The sequence below is a fragment of the Lolium perenne genome, chromosome 7 (genome assembly GCF_019359855.2).
Source record: "Lolium perenne isolate Kyuss_39 chromosome 7, Kyuss_2.0, whole genome shotgun sequence".
NCBI classification, from domain to species: Eukaryota; Viridiplantae; Streptophyta; class Magnoliopsida; order Poales; family Poaceae; genus Lolium; species Lolium perenne.
In genome coordinates, this window is record NC_067250.2 from 148,508,112 (window position 1) to 148,529,513 (window position 21,402).

General features: G+C 44.7%; 1 protein-coding gene and 1 non-coding gene across 2 annotated transcripts; both read right to left on the reverse strand.

Moving 5' to 3' along the window:
* Nucleotides 1-8,330: 8,330 nt before the first annotated feature.
* Nucleotides 8,331-10,235, reverse strand: LOC127300857 (L-gulonolactone oxidase 2). The gene has a single exon (XM_051331052.2). The coding sequence runs from the start codon at nt 10,170-10,172 to the stop codon at nt 8,385-8,387; it is 1,788 nt and encodes a 595-aa protein (XP_051187012.1). The 5' UTR covers nt 10,173-10,235; the 3' UTR covers nt 8,331-8,384.
* A 10,784-nt stretch (nt 10,236-21,019) lies between these two features.
* TRNAF-GAA (transfer RNA phenylalanine (anticodon GAA)) lies at nt 21,020-21,092 on the reverse strand. Its single transcript has one exon. It is a non-coding gene; the product is annotated as a tRNA-Phe (tRNA).
* Between the last annotated feature and the right edge of the window lie 310 nt (nt 21,093-21,402).

The window sequence follows — 21,402 nt, forward strand, 5'->3', positions numbered from 1 at the left end:
CAACTTTCATGTTGACCACCATGCCTAACTTTGACCAGGTTGACCAGTAGAGATTTGACAAGTGGAGACTTTGAAACTATGTGAAGATTAACCCCATTTTGAAATCTTTGCAAAACAACTCTAAAATGAACACCACCACCACCAATCTTTCACATTATTTATATAATTGAGTTGCACCAAAAAGAATTTCATAATTTGAAAAGAATTTTCATGCGGCCATTTCATCATACACTTGGCAGGCAGCATCTTGCTTTGGACACACACTCTAATACCCATCAGATTTTTGCCTACACCCCTTTTGGTTTGTGATCATCAACCTCCCTGTACCCTCCCTGCATCATCCTATGCCCTGCAGCTCTGCTAAAGGTGAAGCAATGATCAAGAACTCACCATGCCAAGCACTCATGCCGGCCACCATGCCACCCTACCTCAACCCCTCTCTCTGATCCATCAAACCTTGTCAGCTAGACTCACCAGGAAGTACTGGACATGCTAGACACGATGCCCCTCCAAACCATGCACGACAACGCCCGGGATGCGTCGTGATCACCGCGCCAGTACACGCCAGCGCACGCATGAGCATAACACTGGACGCCACAGTACACCTCGCCGCCTGGTCGCGTTCGTCCTTCCCTCGCCTTCTCTCCTCGCACGCGTGATCACCACAGCCTCTGCTCCCTCCTGGACACACCCATTGGCTCGCGGAAGCCCGGACGCCAACGCCATGATCAAAACCTTCCGCCGCGGTACTGCGAGGACACCACCGTCGCCAGCCCGCCACAGACCATCATTCGGCATGCCATCACGCGCATTAGCTCCGCCTGGACGTCGCCTACACGACGCGCCCCCTATCTTGCCCCTTCGCGCCCTCAAACGCCGTCGCCACCGTCGACCTTGCAGCACCCCACGGCCACCCAGCGCATCTATAAATAGAGGCCATCTCCGCCTTCACTCTCCACAACAAACTTGCTTCCCTCCCTTCACTCGACCTCCTCGAACTCTCGCTCGTCCACATTGCGCAGTAGCCAGTCCCAATTTCACCGCCAGCCACCGCGACAGTAGCAAGAAGGCGACGACGATTAGCGCCACCCCAACCTCTCCCTCGACCACCATTCGAACCGCCATCGTCTCCAACGCCGATCGCCCGCCTCGCCGACCCCGCTGGACGCCGGTAAGCCTCCCCTCGCTACCTCGCTGCCGCCGGTAGGGTTAGCTCTCCGGCGAGCGTTGTCGAGGATGAGGACGACCCTCAGCCATCGATCTTCTTTTTATCCTACGGCCACCGTTCCTCCTTACCGGTTCGCTGTTATAACGCACTGATGGCTGGGTCCCACTAGTCAGGCGGCCCGCGTGTGAACTGCGCAGCTGGGACGGCCCATTTCGTTTCCCGCCGCGTTCAAATTTCAAATTAGGATTTAAACCTTTCAGTATATTTTGCTCACAGATGCTTTGCTAGGAATCAAATAATTTCAAATCTACTTGACCATTTTGGACAAACTTTATATTGATGGAAAGCCCATGAAATGCTCCATCTAACCCCACTGGTTTCAACCCCATATCTTGTGTAGAATTGGTATAGCAAAAATAACAAAACAGATACTTTTCAGTATTCAAATAAATCTAGAAAATCAACCAATTTGAATTTTGAAGTGAATCCAATTGCAATAATTCAAATTTAACCAACTCTAATTTATTATGTAAAAATATATCATAGGTTCTGTACATGATCATGGCATAGAAGCAAAATATTGGCTAAGTAGTCAATACTAGTCCATTTAAACTAGGTCCAAATTTTTGAATTTAAATCTATGAGGTGTAGCACCTAATTTAAATCATTTTCACAAGTGGTATGAAGTAATGTGATGACCTCTACTGCATAGGTTCATACTTGTTTACTTGTGATTTTTTTAAATCAAAATAGTATCTAAATGTACAAGGGTTATTTAAATCACATGAGATGATGAATCCCATTTAAATCATTTTCTCAAATGATAAGTATGAAGAGGTTGACTTTGGTCAACCTAGGTCATATATTATTCATAAGAGAAATTAAACCTTAAGAAGAATTCAATGAGAGGAAATTATTTTTCCAAACCAAAGAGAAACCTTAATTCAAATTTTCAATGAGAGGAAATTATTTCTCCTAATGATAAATAAAGAAGCCCTAGCATAATTTGTGAATAAATGTTAAGTAGTGATACTAGATCAATTGTGTGAGCCAATAAGGCTAATTAAGATTACTTAAGTGTTGTTTGGTGATTGTATCCTCGTATTCGTTTATAGACGCTAGTACCGGAGACTATCAAGAGGAAGAGGTCTTCTACCAAGAGGAAGAGCAAGAAAACTTTGATCACATCACCAATCAAGGCAAGCTATTACCAATGCAAGCTATTACCAATGCAAGCTATTACCAATGCAAGCTAGACTAATGCAAACCATTTTGGTTGCAAGTTTATATTCTTGCAAAGTGCAAAGCTCTACAAGAGCAAGGCACCATTACTTTTTACTTTATGATCCTATCCCAAGTTTTTACTTTACAAGCTTTACTTGATTTTATTTATCAAAGTTACTTTTTGATTTATGATTCACTTGGTTGAATTATAGAGTAGTACAAGAGAATCACACTTAGCCTAGCAAGCTCCAAGATACTTAGTACCCCTCATAACTAGTGGCTAGTGCTCAATATTAAAAGTGACTACTCTAGTTGGGAACTTGTGAACTGAAATGACTTTGAAAACCTTGGAATGATGAGTCATTCTATTGAGAGATTTTGAAGGTGAATATGACTGGTGAATGAGTTGGTGAATTTTACGAAAACTGATGGTTGGGTTCGGATGCGATACCATTCCAATTTTACAAGTACCCCACAATACCTGAATCTGGGTAAGGCTTAGCTGGAAACTTATGTATTTTAGTATGGGTTCCCTCTAAACAAGCGTCATAGGGGTTATGCCGAGGCGGCCTCCGTACTGGTGAAGTGATGTGAAATGACGTGAAATGAGGTGAATGTCTGGCCCAAGCCCTGTGCAGTTCCCAGGCTGACCGCGTGTCTCCACTGGGAGGCCAAGCTCATGGGGAGAGGTGCCTATACTAGAGTATGTAAATGAAAGGTTAGGATTGGTAGTTCGCGTACTGCGTACGATAAATCAGGGCCAGTTACCCCTGACGAACTATTGCAATTGTTGTGGCACAAGTGTACAACCTCTGCAGAGTTAAACCTATTCGAATAGCCATGTCCGCGGTTATGGACAGTTGGAAAGGCCATACTGTTCCGTCATCAGAACTTTTCTAAAAATATGAATGGTGACTTGTGATCTGAATCGAAAGGTGATTTTGACTTTGAATCACAACTGAGTTGTGGGAATGACACTAATGTTCCCACTTGAGTTAGTTAAGCAAATGAAGAGTTTTTGATTATTAAAAGTGTTTTATGAAATAAAACTGGCTTTATGCAAATGAAACTAGAGCTTAGAACCCCCTTACTATAGTTGATAGTATTTACCTTAGTATTAGTTTGCGAGTACTTTAAAGTACTCATGGCTGTGTCCCTGGCTATTCAAATGGCCAGACTATGAAGAGGAGTACCGTAACCCTAAGAAGGACAGCAGGACGTCTACGACAACTAGGATCACTCCTGACGTCAACAGTTGCCTGTGGAATAGATGGACTACTACTACGCTACTTTCGCTTCCGCTATGTGTTATGTAATGAATAAATAGAACTTCTATTATTGTAATGAGACTGGATCATGTGATCCTTTATTTGTAAGACGATTATGTGTTGTAATGAATGATGTGTTGTGATATCAATCTATTATGTCTCGCAAAAACAATATTCCTGGGATTGCGAGGAATGGCATAATAGGCATCTGGACTTAAAAAACCGGGTGTTGACACCGCGCATTGCAAACAACTCATTCGATGGGCCGTGCCTCTTCCGGATTTGGTAACTCGATGGAAGATTTCCCCTAATCAACTTCCACATGAGAATTTTGATCTTTGTTGGAATTTTGGACCGCCAGACTTCCTTAAAGTGGATCGTGGCGCCCCCTGCATAACTTGTTGTACATGGAGCTTGTTGAGAAGCACCCCAATGCTTCCAACTTCCATGCAACCTGGTCCCTCTCCTCATTCAGGTGGATCGAGACAATCTCCCATGTAAGGTTATCCCAGTCGATGGTCTTTGCTGTCCCAAAGGTTCCGCAAAACTGCGGAGCCAACTAGAGTCTACCCATGCCTCCGCCACCCTAATAGTCGGGCTCAAAAAATGTCGAAGAGCCCTGGGTATTTTTCACATAGAGGACCCCTATCTATCCATGTGTCAGTACAAAAACGAGTCAAGTTCCCATTGTTTACTCGATACACTGCCCCTAAATTGAACTTGTGCTTAATCTTTTGGATGTTAGACCAAACCTGCGGCCCCTTCCTGGTCGGGGCAGCAAACGAGTCACCATCAAGTCAATACTTTGCGTGCAGGAGGTCAGCGCAGAGCCCATGCTCATTTTGGTCGAGCTTCCAGATCCATTTGGTGAGAAGAGCAACGTTCATGAGCTTTATGTTGGTCATTCCAAGACCACCCAGGTTCTTTGGTTTGCACACCGTTTCCTAGTTCACCATGTGATATTTGCGCTAGCCCCCACCCCTTCCCAGAAGGATCTGCATCTAGGCTTGTCCATAACGGTGTGTGTACCATCAAGCAATAGGTACATACACATCTCAATGGTTGGAAGGCTCGATAGGAAGGCATTGGTCAATTCCAGTCTAGTCGCGGACGACAGGAATTTCCCTTGCCAAGGGTCAACCCTATGACCCACCCCCTCAGTCAAAGGCATCGAGTCTCGGAGAGAGAGATGCCTATCACTTACCAGTAACCCTAGGTAGGTGATGGGAAAAGCTCCAAGCTTACAGTTAAGTAAGTTGGCAACCCTCCGCTACTCCGTGTGGTTGACCCCCAGGACAACCACCTCACTCTTCGAGAAAATAATCTTAAGGCCCGGCATATTCTCAACCCAAAGGAGCATAAATTTGTGGCTGGCAATGCCCTCCTCAGTTCGCTCAATCATGACCATAGTGTCATCCGCCTAGTCGAGGTGAGAGACCCCGCCCAGAATGAGGTTCGGTACTAACCCTTGGACTTGGCCTGCCACCCTAACATACTCCATTCCAGAATCCTAGCCACTACATCCGCCATCATATCAAATAGCAATGGTGAGATGGGGTCACCCTACCTCACCCCATGGCATTCCTGAAGTATTGTCCCACAACATCGTTGATATTAATCGATGTTTTCATCCGGTAACAAGCTGCATGAGGCAATGAACCACCCCTGGTTCAAAACCTTTTCCGAGAGGACAGTGCGGAGGAACTCCCAGTTCACTCTATCACAGGCCTTTTCAAAGTTCATTTTGAGAAAGATTCCCCACGACTTCTTCACACGAACATCATGGATAATTTTATGGAGGGCTAACACCCCCTCATGCAGACTTAAAGAAGGCCACATGTAATCCATCAGAGCCTGGTGCTGAATCAGCCTTCATGCTTGCAACACCTCGTCTAACTCCAGAGAACTGAGCGTGACCGCCATACCATTATTCTCCTGCGCAGCCACTTTCCTACCCATCGGCCAAATGTCGCGCCTCAGGGAGAAAACCCTGTTCTCTCCCACAGAGACCATTAGATCAATGTAGAATTGGTATATATGAGCCTGCAAATCCCACTGGTCCTCAAGCACGCCATTAATTGAAACCAGGCAAGAGATGGAACACTTCCCGCATCTCCGATTTGCAATCACATGGAAGTAGGCCGTATTGGCGTCCCCTTTAAGGATCCAATTCACATGACCCATGTGACGCTAATACTCGTTGTCCTCCCTGCCAAACTACATTAGATGTTCCTCAAGGAAGTAGTGGAGGGCCCACCCATCCTTATCCAGCCCCACAGAGTCCGCGCATGCATCTAATTATAAGGAGCCCCTCCTTAGCTTCCTTTCCTTTCCAAGGTTGGCCTCCCGCCCCCTTTAAGAAATTTTCTTGTCCCCTGGACTATCCACCACCCCATTATGTTGTGGTTGGCCGTCCGCAGCAATCTCCACCAGCTTCGCCGACATAGTATCTTTGAAGCCTGGTAGCCCTAACCACCAGGCTCTGATGAAAAACCTACTTGGTTTGACCCTATCCCCTTCCCCTGAGGAGAGCAGCAACGATGTGTGATCATACACCTGTAGCTCTTTGTTTCTATGAAACAGAATTGGGTATATCATCAGAAATCAAATCCATCAAGTAAAACTGAACTAACATCAGCATGAACAAAAAAAAAATTCTACATGTATATGAACTGGCTCATATTTATACTGTAGGGATTCGGCCTTCTTCCGATTTTAGCACAAAAATGTGAAGAAATAACAGGAATGTAAATAAAAATCTAGAATTAAGACTAACATTTTTTATTTGGTTATTTTTTCCGTCACTCTTGACTCCAGTCTAATTACAAACTGGGTGCCGCAAGTCACTCTACAATCTAGCAACTTCATTTTGCAAATGCCTGACCAAACATGGTCTTCTGTATCTAACCATTGGTAGAATTAGAGAAATGAACAGCGAAGTGTAAGACCCGCTTGCTGGTATGATTGCCAGTGTGAGGTTCGAATCTCATCACACACATACGCGCCAAGGACGAAAGAAGAAGGGATCACGAAGCAGAGAGAGAAGAAGAGTTTGCTTCGAATTTTCCATTATTCAGACTTGCTAGATTCGGTTACAGCACAACTGCTTATAGCACGCAGCCCACCACTTCACGTGTTTATCTTAATAATACATATATATTTTTTCTTACCTATCGTCGATGTTTGTTGTTTGGTAAGCCTTGCAAGTCGTAACGCATGCTTAGAACTCTATTGTTTATCTCGATCTGGATATGTTAGGGTTGTTGGGAAGTTATCACATGGTATATCAGCCGCTGGATATAACCATGGCTTATGTAAACAACTAAAATTATTAAGCACTAACATTGGTGGGCCCCTTTGCACGAAAATCTGATATTTATCTCGCTTGTGTCCCCTAAAGTTTGAGATATGAGCTCTGCCATACTTGGGGCTTACTTACTACGACCCTTCACCCACTAACTTTTCTCAAGTTTGTTTACCCGGGGGTCACCAGCTGGCTTTATTTGTGTATGCATGTTTATATATTGTTTTCTTCGGGTGATTTACTTATTGTTGCTTTTGGGTATTTATATTATGTATTTTACCTCGCGGAAAGTTTAGCGAAACCAGGCTGTTCATGCAAACTTAGATGTTAACTCAAACCTCAGGGTTCGTATCGGAGGACGGCTGAACTTTGTCACGGGTAACTTAGTGGGGTGGCTCCCCTTAAACTTTCTTGTAGATCTGGGAACGGTCTTGTTTTGAGACTTCACTATCGCTTGGTGTGGTTGATTATGCGTATGCACATATTTTTTAGCAGCCCTGCAAGGTAATTTTTTCGAAAAGCCTTGTCTACGGTTATGGATGACTTGAAGCTATTTAACTTGATCATAGAGCAAGTTACACCTTATACTTGGTTCTAATAACTTGCTAATAATTTATGTAGTAACTTACAACCAATATCTAATGAAATCCGTCAATAGTGTGAGTGCCTTTTACATTGCTTCTTCGTTTTGAATGAAGGGGATATGTGCATTTGGCTGAGTTATTCTTGTGTAGTACCTAGTTGGTTCCTTTATGCGCTCTCTTATCTACTCTGATTAGACGGATTTTGTAGTGTGTCATTGGTTTTACTGCAAGTTTTGTTCCGCTAAGTCTATCATATACCCCGGCGATATATAGCCTGGCGAGGACAGACTAGTTCTAGTCTCGCTAAGTACGTGTCAGAATTCGTTCCGTGGTACTTATGCTCTGCTTTTCTCCCTCTTTTGTCTTCTCCTCCCTTTGTCGGCAACCGTTGGCCTAATTTTTTTGGACGGTTATGGGATCGGCGACGTTAGCAAGGTTACCCATCTGGTTTGGCCTAGGCGGGGTTATGGATGTCATCGTTTATCTTCAGAACTTATAGTCGGATTGTATTCTTATCTGTACAGCCACACATTCTATGTATGCACACAAATTTACTCGAAAGAATGACGTTTTATGTGGTTTGTGTAAAAAAGATAATTTTTTTGTGCTAAAAAATGGCTTCTCACAAGACATCTTTTCCCCTCACATTTTTGTGCATGACCAAATTATGTTCGGATGTACACCCAGGATCTTTTTTCAGAATTTTTTAAATATTTTAAAATATATTTAAAATACATTTTTTCATAATAGGTGCATTTGGACCTATGAGCTAAAACACCGTATCAAAAAAAAAGACATTATTGAATAGATGGATAGAAATAGCAAGCGACAACGTGCTATTGACTATTATCACAGACGATCCTCATATTTGAAAGGAACCAATCATTAATTTCCGTTGAACAAACTCTAGCTTCCTGGTACACCTTTCCTGGCCGGCAGAAGTAGCCCTGCTCCGGTGCGCAGTGTGAGTCGTCGGAGCAGACACAGAGTCCTTCGATGGCGCAGCCCTTCTTGACGATGGTGGGTCTCCCGCGGATGCCCAGCACCTGGTCGCTCCACTCACTGGAGAAGAGGCCGTCGGGGTCGTACCTGTTCTTCACCAATAGAAACTTATTGGCTTTGGGGTACTTTGCGATGGCACCGTCGAACGCGAAGTCACGGTTCTTGCCCCAGTGCGGCAGGCCGCCGTACTTGTTCAGCGCCATCTGCTCGATCTCGTCCACCAGGTCGGCGTACACACGAGGGATGCCGTAGGTGCGGCTACGGTAGAAGAGGACGTCCAGGTCGATCGAGTCCTCGGCCTTGCCAAGGTAAGCGGAGGAGGCCTTGACGTAGCGCCCCATCATGCCTATCCTGCCATCGACGCCTGTGCAGAACATGTCCGGGTTGAGGTCCCTCAGCCGCTGCACGTCGGCGACGAACGCTGGCACCTTGGAGAGCGCGATGCTGAAGCCGGAGTTGTAGAAGAAGGAGCCACGGATGCGCGGGTCCCAGATGCATGAGGTTAGGAGGCCGTCCTCCGGGCCGTCGATGCAGGTGCCGGACGCCTGCATGCGGTGCTGGTACCCGACTACTGGGTACCCCGTGAAAGAGATGCCTTCGTTCGTGAAGCCGAAGGCCTGCTGCTCCTGCACGGACACCGGCAGCTGCGCCGCCGCGCACCGGGCGACGTCGGTAACGTTCTTCATTTGCATCGACTCCTCGGCGACTCTCACGCCGATGGTCCCGTGGTTGGGACTGGCGCGCAAGGTGAGGTAGTCGCTGAGGCCATTGCCCGGCGTGGAGATGTCAACGCGGTCGTCCTGGCGGTACATGACCGTGCCGTGCTGCGGATACCATGTCAAGTCGGCAAACTCGTGGAGGCGGCCCCATGGAACCACTTGGTCCGCCAAGTCTGAGTCGCCGCGCTTCAGGTACGTCACCGACCGCTTGAACAAGGGCTCCAAGGCCAGAGTTACCTGGGAGATGACGCCGAGGACCCCAAGAGAGACCTTGGCGGCGTCCAGGTCCGGGTGGTCGGCGCCCAGCTCCCTCACCGTGGCGAAACCCTGGCTCGCAGGCGCCGGTGTCACGATCCTCAGCCCGACCACGTACTCATGCACGGCTCCTCCCTTGCCCCACAGCGAGCTCCCGTGCGCGCCCGTGGCAAGTAGTCCACCGATGGACAGGCCGTACCAGTAGGGTGAGTTCGGCAGAGCGAGCCCCGCCGCTGCGGCGGCCGCAATGAGGTCGCGGAGGACCATGCCGCTCTCCACCGTCATAAGCCGCTTCGCGGCGTCGATGTGCACCGTCCGGTTCAGCCGCGCGGTGCTTATGATTGTGCCGTCGCGGCCTCCCGGGCAGGACAGCTTGGGGATGCTGTGCGAGTGCTTGGTGGCCACCTTCAGCTTCCGTTTCGCAGAGGCAGCCGCCGCCACGGCTGCGACGAGCTCCTGCTCGGTGCGCGGGTAGGTGATGTTGGCGGCGTGGCAGATGCTGCGGTCCGTGTAGGAGCCGTACGTGTTGGTGACCGTGCAGTTTGACGTGCCGTGGGTGCAGACCACCGGGTCCGGCGGAGGGCTGCAGCAACAAAGCTGGACAAGAACCCCTAGGGCCAAGATGAGAAACGGAAGCAAGCTCTCCATTGCTCTTGTTTGTCGTCCTTGCGAGTTCTGTTGCTTCTTGAATGGATACCCCTTTATGTACTTAGAGCTTGATTGTAGCCACTAGACAAGCAAGGCCTAAAATAGGCTTAAAGGTCAAAACTTCAGCATGCATGGTCCTCGAAATTTCCCTTTCGTGGCCAACAGAAAAACCATTCGCCACAGAGATTCTAGTGCAAAATTTTCTACTGTACTTCTATTCTCCGTCGTAACACATTATGAAATGAAATGGACATACTTTGACCGGAGTAACACCACGTGCCAAAAAATAAAGCCAAAACGCTCGATCCGTTCACGAAAGAGTGTACTTTCAGTTTTTTTTTTTTTTGAAACATTAAGCTTTTCAAAGTTTGATCGTGTTTATTCAAAAAAACACCAACATTTATGCCGCCCAATATGTATCATTAGACACATGATAAAAATATAATTGTTCATCACAAAGCTATTTGGTTTTGTAAGTACTACTGGAACGGAGGCAATATTATATTTCCGAGTAAATTTGGTCGTGGTTTAGGTAGTAATAGCTTTTCAGAAAAGCTGAAAGTATAGTGGAGGGAGTATGTAAGAAGTCAGAACACATGTTAGGAAATAGTACCGCATGCAAGCCTGATGTTAGGAAAAAGTACACATGTTTCTCAAGTCAATGGCTGGAAACATCCTGTATCTTTGTCTGGGGAATGCAAGTGAAGACTTTAGACAATATTAATGAACCTACCGTTCCCTTTCTATCTAGCAGACGCACATTTTTATCATTTCATTGACTTGTGTACCGGAACAGGGCGTAGCAGACACCTGTAGATTACTTTTATCGTGGTCTTTTTTTTTGAAAAAAAAAACATAAAACCATCGTAGTCAAATGCATATAGCCGAGCTGTTGAAGTTCAGAATCGGTTTAGATAACGACTAGGAAAAAAAATTGAGAATAGACCTTGGCATTAAGAGAATCATCAAACAGTACAAAGCATCTTAATATAAATGAAACTTACAATAATCTTTTTGAGATGCCCTTTGTCTTCAACCTTCAAACTGTGTAGACGGCGTGCCACGTCTGCCGCTCCTCCTTGAGTTGCCTGATGTTGCTGGTTGCGGATGAGAAGTTGCCGAACGGGTCAAGAAGATCACATCCGTCCCGGAGATGACGAAGAAGAAATAACCGCCGATGAAGCTCCATGACGATCTGTCTCGACGTCGCAGGCGAGATGGGTCTGGAGCCGAGGAGACTTTATTGGAGAAGATACCACCGCCAACACCTAAACGCCGCGTCACCAAACTAAAACCAAAAACCATGGGAACAGAGCCCTCCCACCAACGGGGGGCTGAGATCCACCCCGCGTCCGTTGCCCAAAGGCCAAAGAAGTGAGGCAGATCACTGACGAGGCCGATGGGGCCGAAGAAACCCTAATCGCCTCCTAAGCGTTTCTCAGGGGCAAAGGGGTACGAGATTGGAAAAAAACCCTAATCACCCCCTGAGAGTTTCTCAGGGGCGAAGGGGCCCGAGCTTTGAAAAAGAATAGCATTTGATAGGTGGATATGTGTACCTACGACATCCGGGCTCTTTGATAGGTGGATATGTGTGCGATTAGGGTTTTGCGATGAGACCGGTAGTACCTACGACATCCAAGCTCTTTGATAGGTGGATATGTGTGCTCGGTGAATGGTGTAACAGCGAATGATCCCTCCCTCAACGAAACAATCATGTGAGCTTTGGAATTGTGACGAACCACCCTATTTCTCTGCCTAGAATCTGACATTTCCATCGAGGCACTAGCAGGCTGGTGGCTAGTGTTTTTTTCTCCCGCTGCTCATATCTGTTGCATAACATTTCTTTCTTGTAGCGCTCTCTGATGTACCTCCAAATTTTTCTGCTGCTGCTCCCTTTCTAGCGTGCACACACTCAGACACCCTGTTTATGAGAACTTTTTCACATCCCCTGTTGCGGCTATACTTAGAGCTACAAATTCTAGTACCGAAGCACATCTTGTATGCATATTCATTGTATACTTTTAGTGCAACATCTTCATTGTCGAAGTGCATGCCAACAAATGGGACAACGGGCTGTGAAGATACATCTTCATCAAAGTTTCCTTCACCGCCACTTTCTCCATTTTCTTAGATCGGCTCATGGCTGTCATCTTCATCATCCGAGTCAAGCGGCTGGTTAAGGTCGAAAAAGCTTGCACCTCATTCAGCTTCATCATCTGCAACTTCATGTTATTTTGAATGTTATGTTAGTTCACAAATTTTTTTTGTTGCTAACATTACAAATTAATGTTGTAAACTTATTAATTTACATTGTTAACATTATAAATTTACTCACATTTTGTTTGCAAATAGAATATAATGTTTAACAACAATTTCATACACAACAATTATACATCATATGTAGTGAATTTTGTCCAAAATGTAGAACAACAATTTCCAGTGTATCAACGGCAATGTCATCCTTGCTTGATAACAATTCAAACATCTAAAGTTAATATCTGAGGTTAACAACAACATCAGAATTACACTTGTTTGTAATAGTTCCTCCACCAATTATTGTTGTATAACAACACTAACAGTCAAATCCTAGGGTTTGTGAAGGGAACCGAGCTAGTACCTGGCGACCTCCATTGGATCCATGAGCAGATGTTGTGAATACAATTTCAGGGTTGTGGAACCTCGTCGGAGCTCTATGACTTGCCGGAGCAGAGGGATCGGAAGTGGCTTGCCGCGGGGGTGGTGGAGGTGGTGCTAGTGGAGGCTAGTTCGATCCCGCCGTCGGAGCTCTTCTAGGGAAGAGGATGTAGTGGAGGAGGTGCATGATGTCTACTTCCCCCTCCTTTTCCTGTAGACAGTGTTGGGCCTCCAAGAGCAGAGGTTTGTAGAACAGCAGCAAGTTTTCCCTTAAGTGGATCACCCAAGGTTTATCGAACTCAGGGAGGAAGAGGTCAAAGATATCCCTCTCATGCAACCCTGCAACCACAAAGCAAGAAGTCTCTTGTGTCCCCAACACACCTAATAGGTGCACTAGTTCGGCGAAGAGATAGTGAAATACAGGTGGTATGAATATATATGAGCAGTAGCAACGGTGCCAGAAAATAGCTTGCTGGCGTGTAGTCGATGGTGGTGGTATTGCAGCAGTAGTAACACAGTAAAACAGTAAACAAGCAGCGATAGCAGTATTTAGGAACAAGGCCTAGGGATTACACTTTCACTAGTGGACACTCTCAACATTGATCACATGACAGAATAGATAAATGCATACTCTACACTTTTGTTGGATGATGAACACATTGCGTAGGATTACACGAACCCTCAATGCCGGAGTTAACAAGCTCCACAATAATGCTCATGTTTAAGTAACCTTATAGTGTAAGATAGATCAATAGACTAAACCAAGTACTAACATAGCATGCACACTGTCACCTTCATGCATATGTAGGAGGAATAGATCACATCAATATTATCATAGCAATAGTTAACTTCGCAATCTACAAGAGATCATGATCATAGCATAAACCAAGTACTAACACGGTGCACACACTGTCACCTTTACACACGTGCAGGAGGAATAGAACTACTTTAATAACTTTGCTAGAGTAGCACATAGATAAATTGTGATACAAACTCAGATAAATCTCAATCATGTAAAGCAGCTCATGAGATTATTGTATTGAGGTACATGGGAGAGAGATGAACCACATAGCTACAGCGGAGCCCTCAGCCTCGGTGGAGAACTACTCCCTCCTCATGGGAGCACCAGCGGTGATGAAGATGGCGGTGGAGATGGCAGCGGTGTCGATGGAGAAGCCTTCCGGGGGCACTTCCCCACTCCGGCAGCGTGCCGGAACAGAGACTCCTGTCCCCCAGATCTTGGCCTCGCAATGGCGGCGGCTCTGGAAGGTTTCTGTGGTTTTCGTCAAGCGTATCAGGGTTTTCGATCCGGGGGCTTTATATAGGCGAAGAGGCGGCGCAGGAGGGTCGAAGGGGCGACGACACCATAGGGCGGCGTGGCCAGGGCCTGGGCCGCGCCGGCCTATGGTCTGGGGGCCCAGTGCCCCCCCTCTGGTCCTTCCCGGGTGTTCTGGATGCTTCCGGTGAAAATAGGAACTTGGGCGTTAATTTCGTCCGATTCCGAGAATATTTCGTTACTAGGATTTCTGAAACCAAAAACAGCAGAAAACAGGAACTGGCACTTCGGCATCTTGTTAATAGGTTAGTTCCAGAAAATGCACGAATATGACATAAAGTGTGCATAAAACATGTAGATAACATCAATAATGTGGCATGGAACATAAGAAATTATCGATACGTCGGAGACGTATCGGCATCCCCAAGCTTAGTTTTGCTCGTCCCGAGCAGGTAAAACGATAACACAGATAATTTCTGGAGTGACATGCCATCATAATCTTGATCATACTATTTGTAAAGCATATGTAGTGAATGCAGCGATCAAAACAATGTATATGACATGAGTAAACAAGTGAATCATAAAGCAAAGACTTTTCATGAATAGCACTTCAAGACAAGCATCAATAGGTCTTGCATAAGAGTTAACTCATAAAGCAATAATTCAAAGTAAAGGTATTGAAGCAACACAAAAGAAGATTAAGTTTCAGCGGTTGCTTTCAACTTGTAACATGTATATCTCATGGATATTGTCAACATAGAGTAATATAATAAGTGCAATAAGCAAATATGTAGGAATCAATGCACAGTTCACACAAGTGTTTGCTTCTTGAGGTGGAGAGAAATAGGTGAACTGACTCAACATTGAAAGTAAAAGAATGGTCCTCCATAGAGGAAAAGCATCGATTGCTATATTTGTGCTAGAGCTTTGATTTTGAAAACATGAAACAATTTTGTCAACGGTAGTAATAAAGCATATGTATCATGTAAATTATATCTTACAAGTTGCAAGCCTCATGCATAGTATACTAATAGTGCCCGCACCTTGTCCTAATTAGCTTGGACTACCGGATCATCACAATGCACATGTTTTAACCAAGTGTCACAAAGGGGTACCTCTATGCCGCCTGTACAAAGGTCTAAGGAGAAAGCTCGCATTGGATTTCTCGCTATTGATTATTCTCAACTTAGACATCCATACCGGGACAACATAGACAACAGATAATGGACTCCTCTTTTATGCATAAGCATGTAACAACAATTAGTAATTTTCTCATATGAGATTGAGGATATATGTCCAAAACTGAAACTTCCACCATGGATCATGGCTTTAGTTAGCGGCCCAATGTTCTTCTCTAACAATATGCATGCTTAACCATAAGGTGGTAGATCTCTCTTACTTCAGACAAGACGGACATGCATAGCAACTCACATGAAATTCAACAAAGAGTAGTTGATGGCGTCCCCAGTGAACATGGTTATCGCATAACAAGCAACTTAATAAGAGATAAAGTGCATAATTACATATTCAATACCACAATAGTTTTTAAGCTATTTGTCCCATGAGCTATATATTGCAAAGGTGAATGATGGAATTTTAAAGATAGCACTCAAGCAATTTACTTTGGAATGGCGGAGAAATACCATGTAGTAGGTAGGTATGGTGGACACAAATGGCATAGTATTGTTTGGCTCAGGATTTGGATGCATGAGAAGTATTCCCTCTCGATACAAGGTTTAGGCTAGCAAGGTTGTTTGAAGCAAACACAAGCACGAACTAGTACAGCAAGACTCACATAAAAGACATATTACAAGCATTATAAGACCATACATCGTCTTCCTTGTTGTTCAAACACCTCACTAGAAAATATCTAGACTCTAGAGAAACCACTCATGCAAACCAAATTTTAACAAGCTCTATGTATTTCTTCACTAATAGGTGCAAAGTATATGATGCAAGAGCTTAAACAAGAGCACAGCAATTGCCAAGTATCAAGTTATTCAAGACATCATACCAATTACTACATGTAGCATTTTCCAATTCCAACCATATAATAATTAACGAAGCAGTTTCAACCTTCGCCATGAATATTATGAGCTAAGAACACATGTGTTCATACGAACCAGCGGAGCGTGTCTCTCTCCCACACAAGCATTTATTCAAACAAAAACAAAAACAAGAAACATACAGACGCTCCAAGTAAAGCACATAAGATGTGACCGAATAAAAATATAGTTTCAAGAGAAGGAACCTGATAATTTGTCGATGAAGAAGGGGATGCCTTGGGCATCCCCAAGCTTAGACGCTTGAGTCTTCTTGATGTATGCAGGGGTGAACCACCGGGGCATCCCCAAGCTTAGAGCTTTCACTCTTCTTGATCATAGTATATCATCCTCCTCTCTTGACCCTTGAAAACTTCCTTCACACCAAATTTCTCATAAACTTCATTAGAGGGGTTAGTACATAATCAAAAACTCACATGTTCAGAGGTGACACAATCATTCTTAACACTTCTGGACATTGCATAAAGCTACTGGACATTCATGGATCAAAGAAATTCATCCAACATAGCAAAAGAGGCAATGCGAAATAAAAGGCAGAATCTGTCAAAACAGAACAGTCCGTAAAGACGAATTTCTAATAAATACTTCCGTTGCTCAAATCAGAAAACTCAAAACTAATGAAAGTTGCGTACATATCTGAGGAACACGCACGTAAATTGGCATATTTTTCTGATTTTTCTACAGAGAGAAAATCCCAGATTCGTGACAGATAGAAATCTATTTCTGCGCAGAAATCCAAATCTAGTATCAACCTTCGATTAGAGGCTTCACTTGGCACAACAAAACACAAAACTAAGATAAGGAGAGGTTGCTACAGTAGTAAACAACTTCCAAGACACAAATATAAAACAAAGTACTGTAGTAAAATAACACATGGGTTATCTCCCAAGAAGTTCTTTTCTTTATAGCCATTAAGATAGGCTCAGTAGTTTTAATGATGCACTCGCAAGAAATAGTATTTGAAGCAAAAGAGAGCATCCAGAGGCAAATTCAAAACACATTTAAGTCTAACATGCTTCCTATGAAAAGGAATCTTGTAAATAAACAAGTTCAAGAAGCATAATGCAACAAGCATAGAAAGATAAAACAAGTGCAGCTTCAAAAATTTCAGCACATAGAGAGGTGTTTTAGTAACATGAAAATTTCTACAACCATATTTTACTCTCTCATAATAACTTTCAGTAGCATCATGAGCAAACTCAACAATATAACTATCACATAAAGCATTCTTATCATGAGTCTCATGCATAAAATTATTACTCTCCACATAAGCATAATCAATTTTATTAGTTGTAGTGGGAGCAAATTCAACAAAGTAGCTATCATTATTATTCTCATCATCAAATATAGGAGGCATATTGTAATCATACTCAAATTTATCCTCCATAACAGGCGGTACTAAAAGACCAATATCATTATAATCATCATAAATAGGAGGCAAAGTATCATCAAAGTAAATTTTCTCCTCAATTCTTGGGGGACTAAAAAGATCATGCTCATCAAAACCAGCTTCCCCAAGCTTAGAATTTTCTATATCATTATCAACAATGGTGTTCAAAGCGTTCATACTAATATTACTACCAGCATGCAAATAAGATTCCATAGGTTTTTTAATTTTCGCATCAAACAATCCATGTTTTAAATCAGGAAACAGAAATAGAAGCTCATTCTTGTCCATTATGCCAAACTAGTGTAAACAAGAAACAAAAAGATGCAATTGCAGGATCTAAAGGAAATAGCTTTGAGTACTTACAACGGCGGGAAATAGCTTAGTAGCCGAGATCCGGAGTGTGAGTACCTTTTACCTTTCCTCCCCGGCAACGGCGCCAGAAAATACTTGATGCTGTCCAGGACTGGCGCGTGGTTGACGAGGGAGGAAATCCTTGTTGTGTAGCTTTCTGGTCCCCGGCAACGGCGCCAGAAAATAGCTTGATGTCTACTTCCCCCTCCTTTTCCTGTAGACAGTGTTGGGCCTCCAAGAGCAGAGGTTTGTAGAACAGCAGCAAGTTTTCCCTTAAGTGGATCACCCAAGGTTTATCGAACTCAGGGAGGAAGAGGTCAAAGATATCCCTCTCATGCAACCCTGCAACCACAAAGCAAGAAGTCTCTTGTGTCCCCAACACACCTAATAGGTGCACTAGTTCGGCGAAGAGATAGTGAAATACAGGTGGTATGAATATATATGAGCAGTAGCAACGGTGCCAGAAAATAGCTTGCTGGCGTGTAGTCGATGGTGGTGGTATTGCAGCAGTAGTAACACAAAGAAACAAAGAAACAAGCAGCGATAGAAGTATTTAGGAACAAGGCCTAGGGATTACACTTTCACTAGTGGACACTCTCAACATTGATCACATGACAGAATAGATAAATGCATACTCTACACTTTTGTTGGATGATGAACACATTGCGTAGGATTACACGAACCCTCAATACCGGAGTTAACAAGCTCCACAATAATGCTCATGTTTAAGTAACCTTATAGTGTAAGATAGATCAATAGACTAAACCAAGTACTAACATAGCATGCACACTGTCACCTTCATGCATATGTAGGAGGAATAGATCACATCAATATTATCATAGCAATAGTTAACTTCGCAATCTACAAGAGATCATGATCATAGCATAAACCAAGTACTAACACGGTGCACACACTGTCACCTTTACACACGTGCAGGAGGAATAGAACTACTTTAATAACTTTGCTAGAGTAGCACATAGATAAATTGTGATACAAACTCAGATAAATCTCAATCATGTAAAGCAGCTCATGAGATTATTGTATTGAGGTACATGGGAGAGAGATGAACCACATAGCTACAGCGGAGCCCTCAGCCTCGGTGGAGAACTACTCCCTCCTCATGGGAGCAGCAGCGGTGATGAAGATGGCGGTGGAGATGGCAGCGGTGTCGATGGAGAATCCTTCCGGGGGCACTTCCCCGCTCTGGCAGCGTGCCGGAACAGAGACTCCTGTCCCCCAGATCTTGGCCTCGCAATGGCGGCGGCTCTGGAAGGTTTCTGTGGTTTTCGTCAAGCGTATCAGGGTTTTCGATCCGGGGGCTTTATATAGGCGAAGAGGCGGCGCAGGAGGGTCGAAGGGGCGACGACACCATAGGGTGGCGCGGCCAGGGCCTGGGCCGCGCCGGCCTATGGTCTGGGGGCCCAGTGCCCCCCCTCTGGTCCTTCCCGGGTGTTCTGGATGCTTCCGGTGAAAATAGGAACTTGGGCGTTAATTTCGTCCGATTCCGAGAATATTTCGTTACTAGGATTTCTGAAACCAAAAACAGCAGAAAACAGGAACTGGCACTTCGGCATCTTGTTAATAGGTTTGTTCCAGAAAATGCACGAATATGACATAAAGTGTGCATAAAACATGTAGATAACATCAATAATGTGGCATGGAACATAAGAAATTATCGATACGTCGGAGACGTATCAGTGCACCATGGCCATATTGGTTGTGGAGGAGGCCGGGAGGCTTCCTTCCCCATCGCCGGTGGCCGCTCCAGGTGGAGCACCTCCTCGTTATGTTTTTTTCCTGGTTGCCAGCTCTTCCTCGATCCGACGGTTCGCGGGGAGTGCATCCTACGATCGAAACTGCAACCGATTTGGCCGGTTTTGTCGGCCGACGGACGCACGCCCCATATGTTTATCATTGTCAATAACCGCCTATGAAAAACAACATAGTCGCGAACCGGTGCAGAGGAGAGAGGACACAGGACTCGATCGTGAAACCCATCTAGGGTTCCGTCCCTCTCGTCGATGACGCTACTGGTCTGCTCCGCCTCTTGTGACCTTGGGGCCATCAAGGCATGGCGGATCGCAGCCTCTCGTCGGTGCGGAAGGTTTTCATTCTTTGTTTAGTTTGTTTTCAGTGTGTTCTTCGAAATGGTGAGGCGGCGGCTATTTCCTGAAGAATAAGGTCCTCCCCACCCTATCCTATGGTGGGGCGTCTAGCGCCGGCGGAGGGCACGTGGAGTTGTGTGTCTGATGGATCTCCCGGGATCCGGTCGATTTTCGTGTTCGTTGGTGTGATTTCAGGTCAGTCTCTTCCGATCTACGGTTGTTATCATTGGTGGCGGTTGCTGCTCTCATGTGCTGGTCCTTTAGCACGACGATTTCCCGTATGTTACTACAACAAGATCTACTACGATAAGCTCTGAGTGACTCCGGTGATGGAGGGGCGAGGACGGTGGCGCGCCTGCAGCTCTCGCTAGTGTGTGTAGCCATCGCTAGGTGGTCCGATGACATATTTGTAATTTTTATTACTTTTGGATTTTTTTAATTACTATTGATGATTATTAATAGATTGGTAGAATTTTCGCAAAAAAAGAACTGCCTATGTGTTCCCTCCTCGAGGATGTGTCGGGCCTCTTCTCCGCCACTCAAGGCTGCCTCGGCAATTGGACACGTGGTAGATGGTGGGGATGGGGGCTCACGCTGCTCTCCGGGTTCGGGCATGATGACGATGATGGCATGAAAACGTGGACGGTGGTATATGGACATTTTTTTTATAATTAAAGGTGTTGAATCCATGGAAATGAAGTAAGAATTGGTTTCTTGAAATAGAAATTGTGCTTCCTTAGCGAATAGGAATTTACCGGAATTTCATTAGTACTATACTGCAAATTGAGTAAATAAAATAAATTATGGACAAAGGTAGCATATAAAACTAGCTAATAATGTCGGGATAACCATCGCCTCCTTGTTTGTGCTACAGCGGTGTGTATTCACTTTGTGCTATTTACGTTTTTTCTGCTCAAATCCCTAGTCTCCTTAGAATGGATGTAAAATCACTAAATCAGTAGTTACAAAGCGGGGGTTTGGTAATTGAGGGGTAAAAGAAAATGAAAAATGAAAAATGCTAAAAGTAATGCGGTGAGCGTGGATCGAACACGCGACCTTCAGATCTTCAGTCTGACGCTCTCCCAACTGAGCTATCCCCGCGTTTTGTTTTTCAAAGTAATTTATCTTTGATAATTGCATCATACGTAGTAATGTGTGCTCCATCCCAACTTCAACTCCGCTATAACAAAGACAGCTGAATTTCCTAGTATAAAAAAAGAGAGAGACCGTTCAATTAACTGGGTTTGTCTAAAAAGAAAGAAAAATACTCCCTGATTCGCGTCTCAAGCTACAAACCCCTTCGTTTGATCCGTGCATCTCCTCTTGCTGCTCTTCGCTTGATCTCCACTTTCTCATCCTCCTTCAAGTTTACATATGCCGTTTGTTGCCAACACCACGTTCTTTGCTACTC

Bases quoted from the DNA above. Each gene is read 5' to 3' on its own strand.
- LOC127300857 (XM_051331052.2), bottom strand. From the start codon at position 10,172: ATGGAGAGCTTGCTTCCGTTTCTCATCTTGGCCCTAGGGGTTCTTGTC.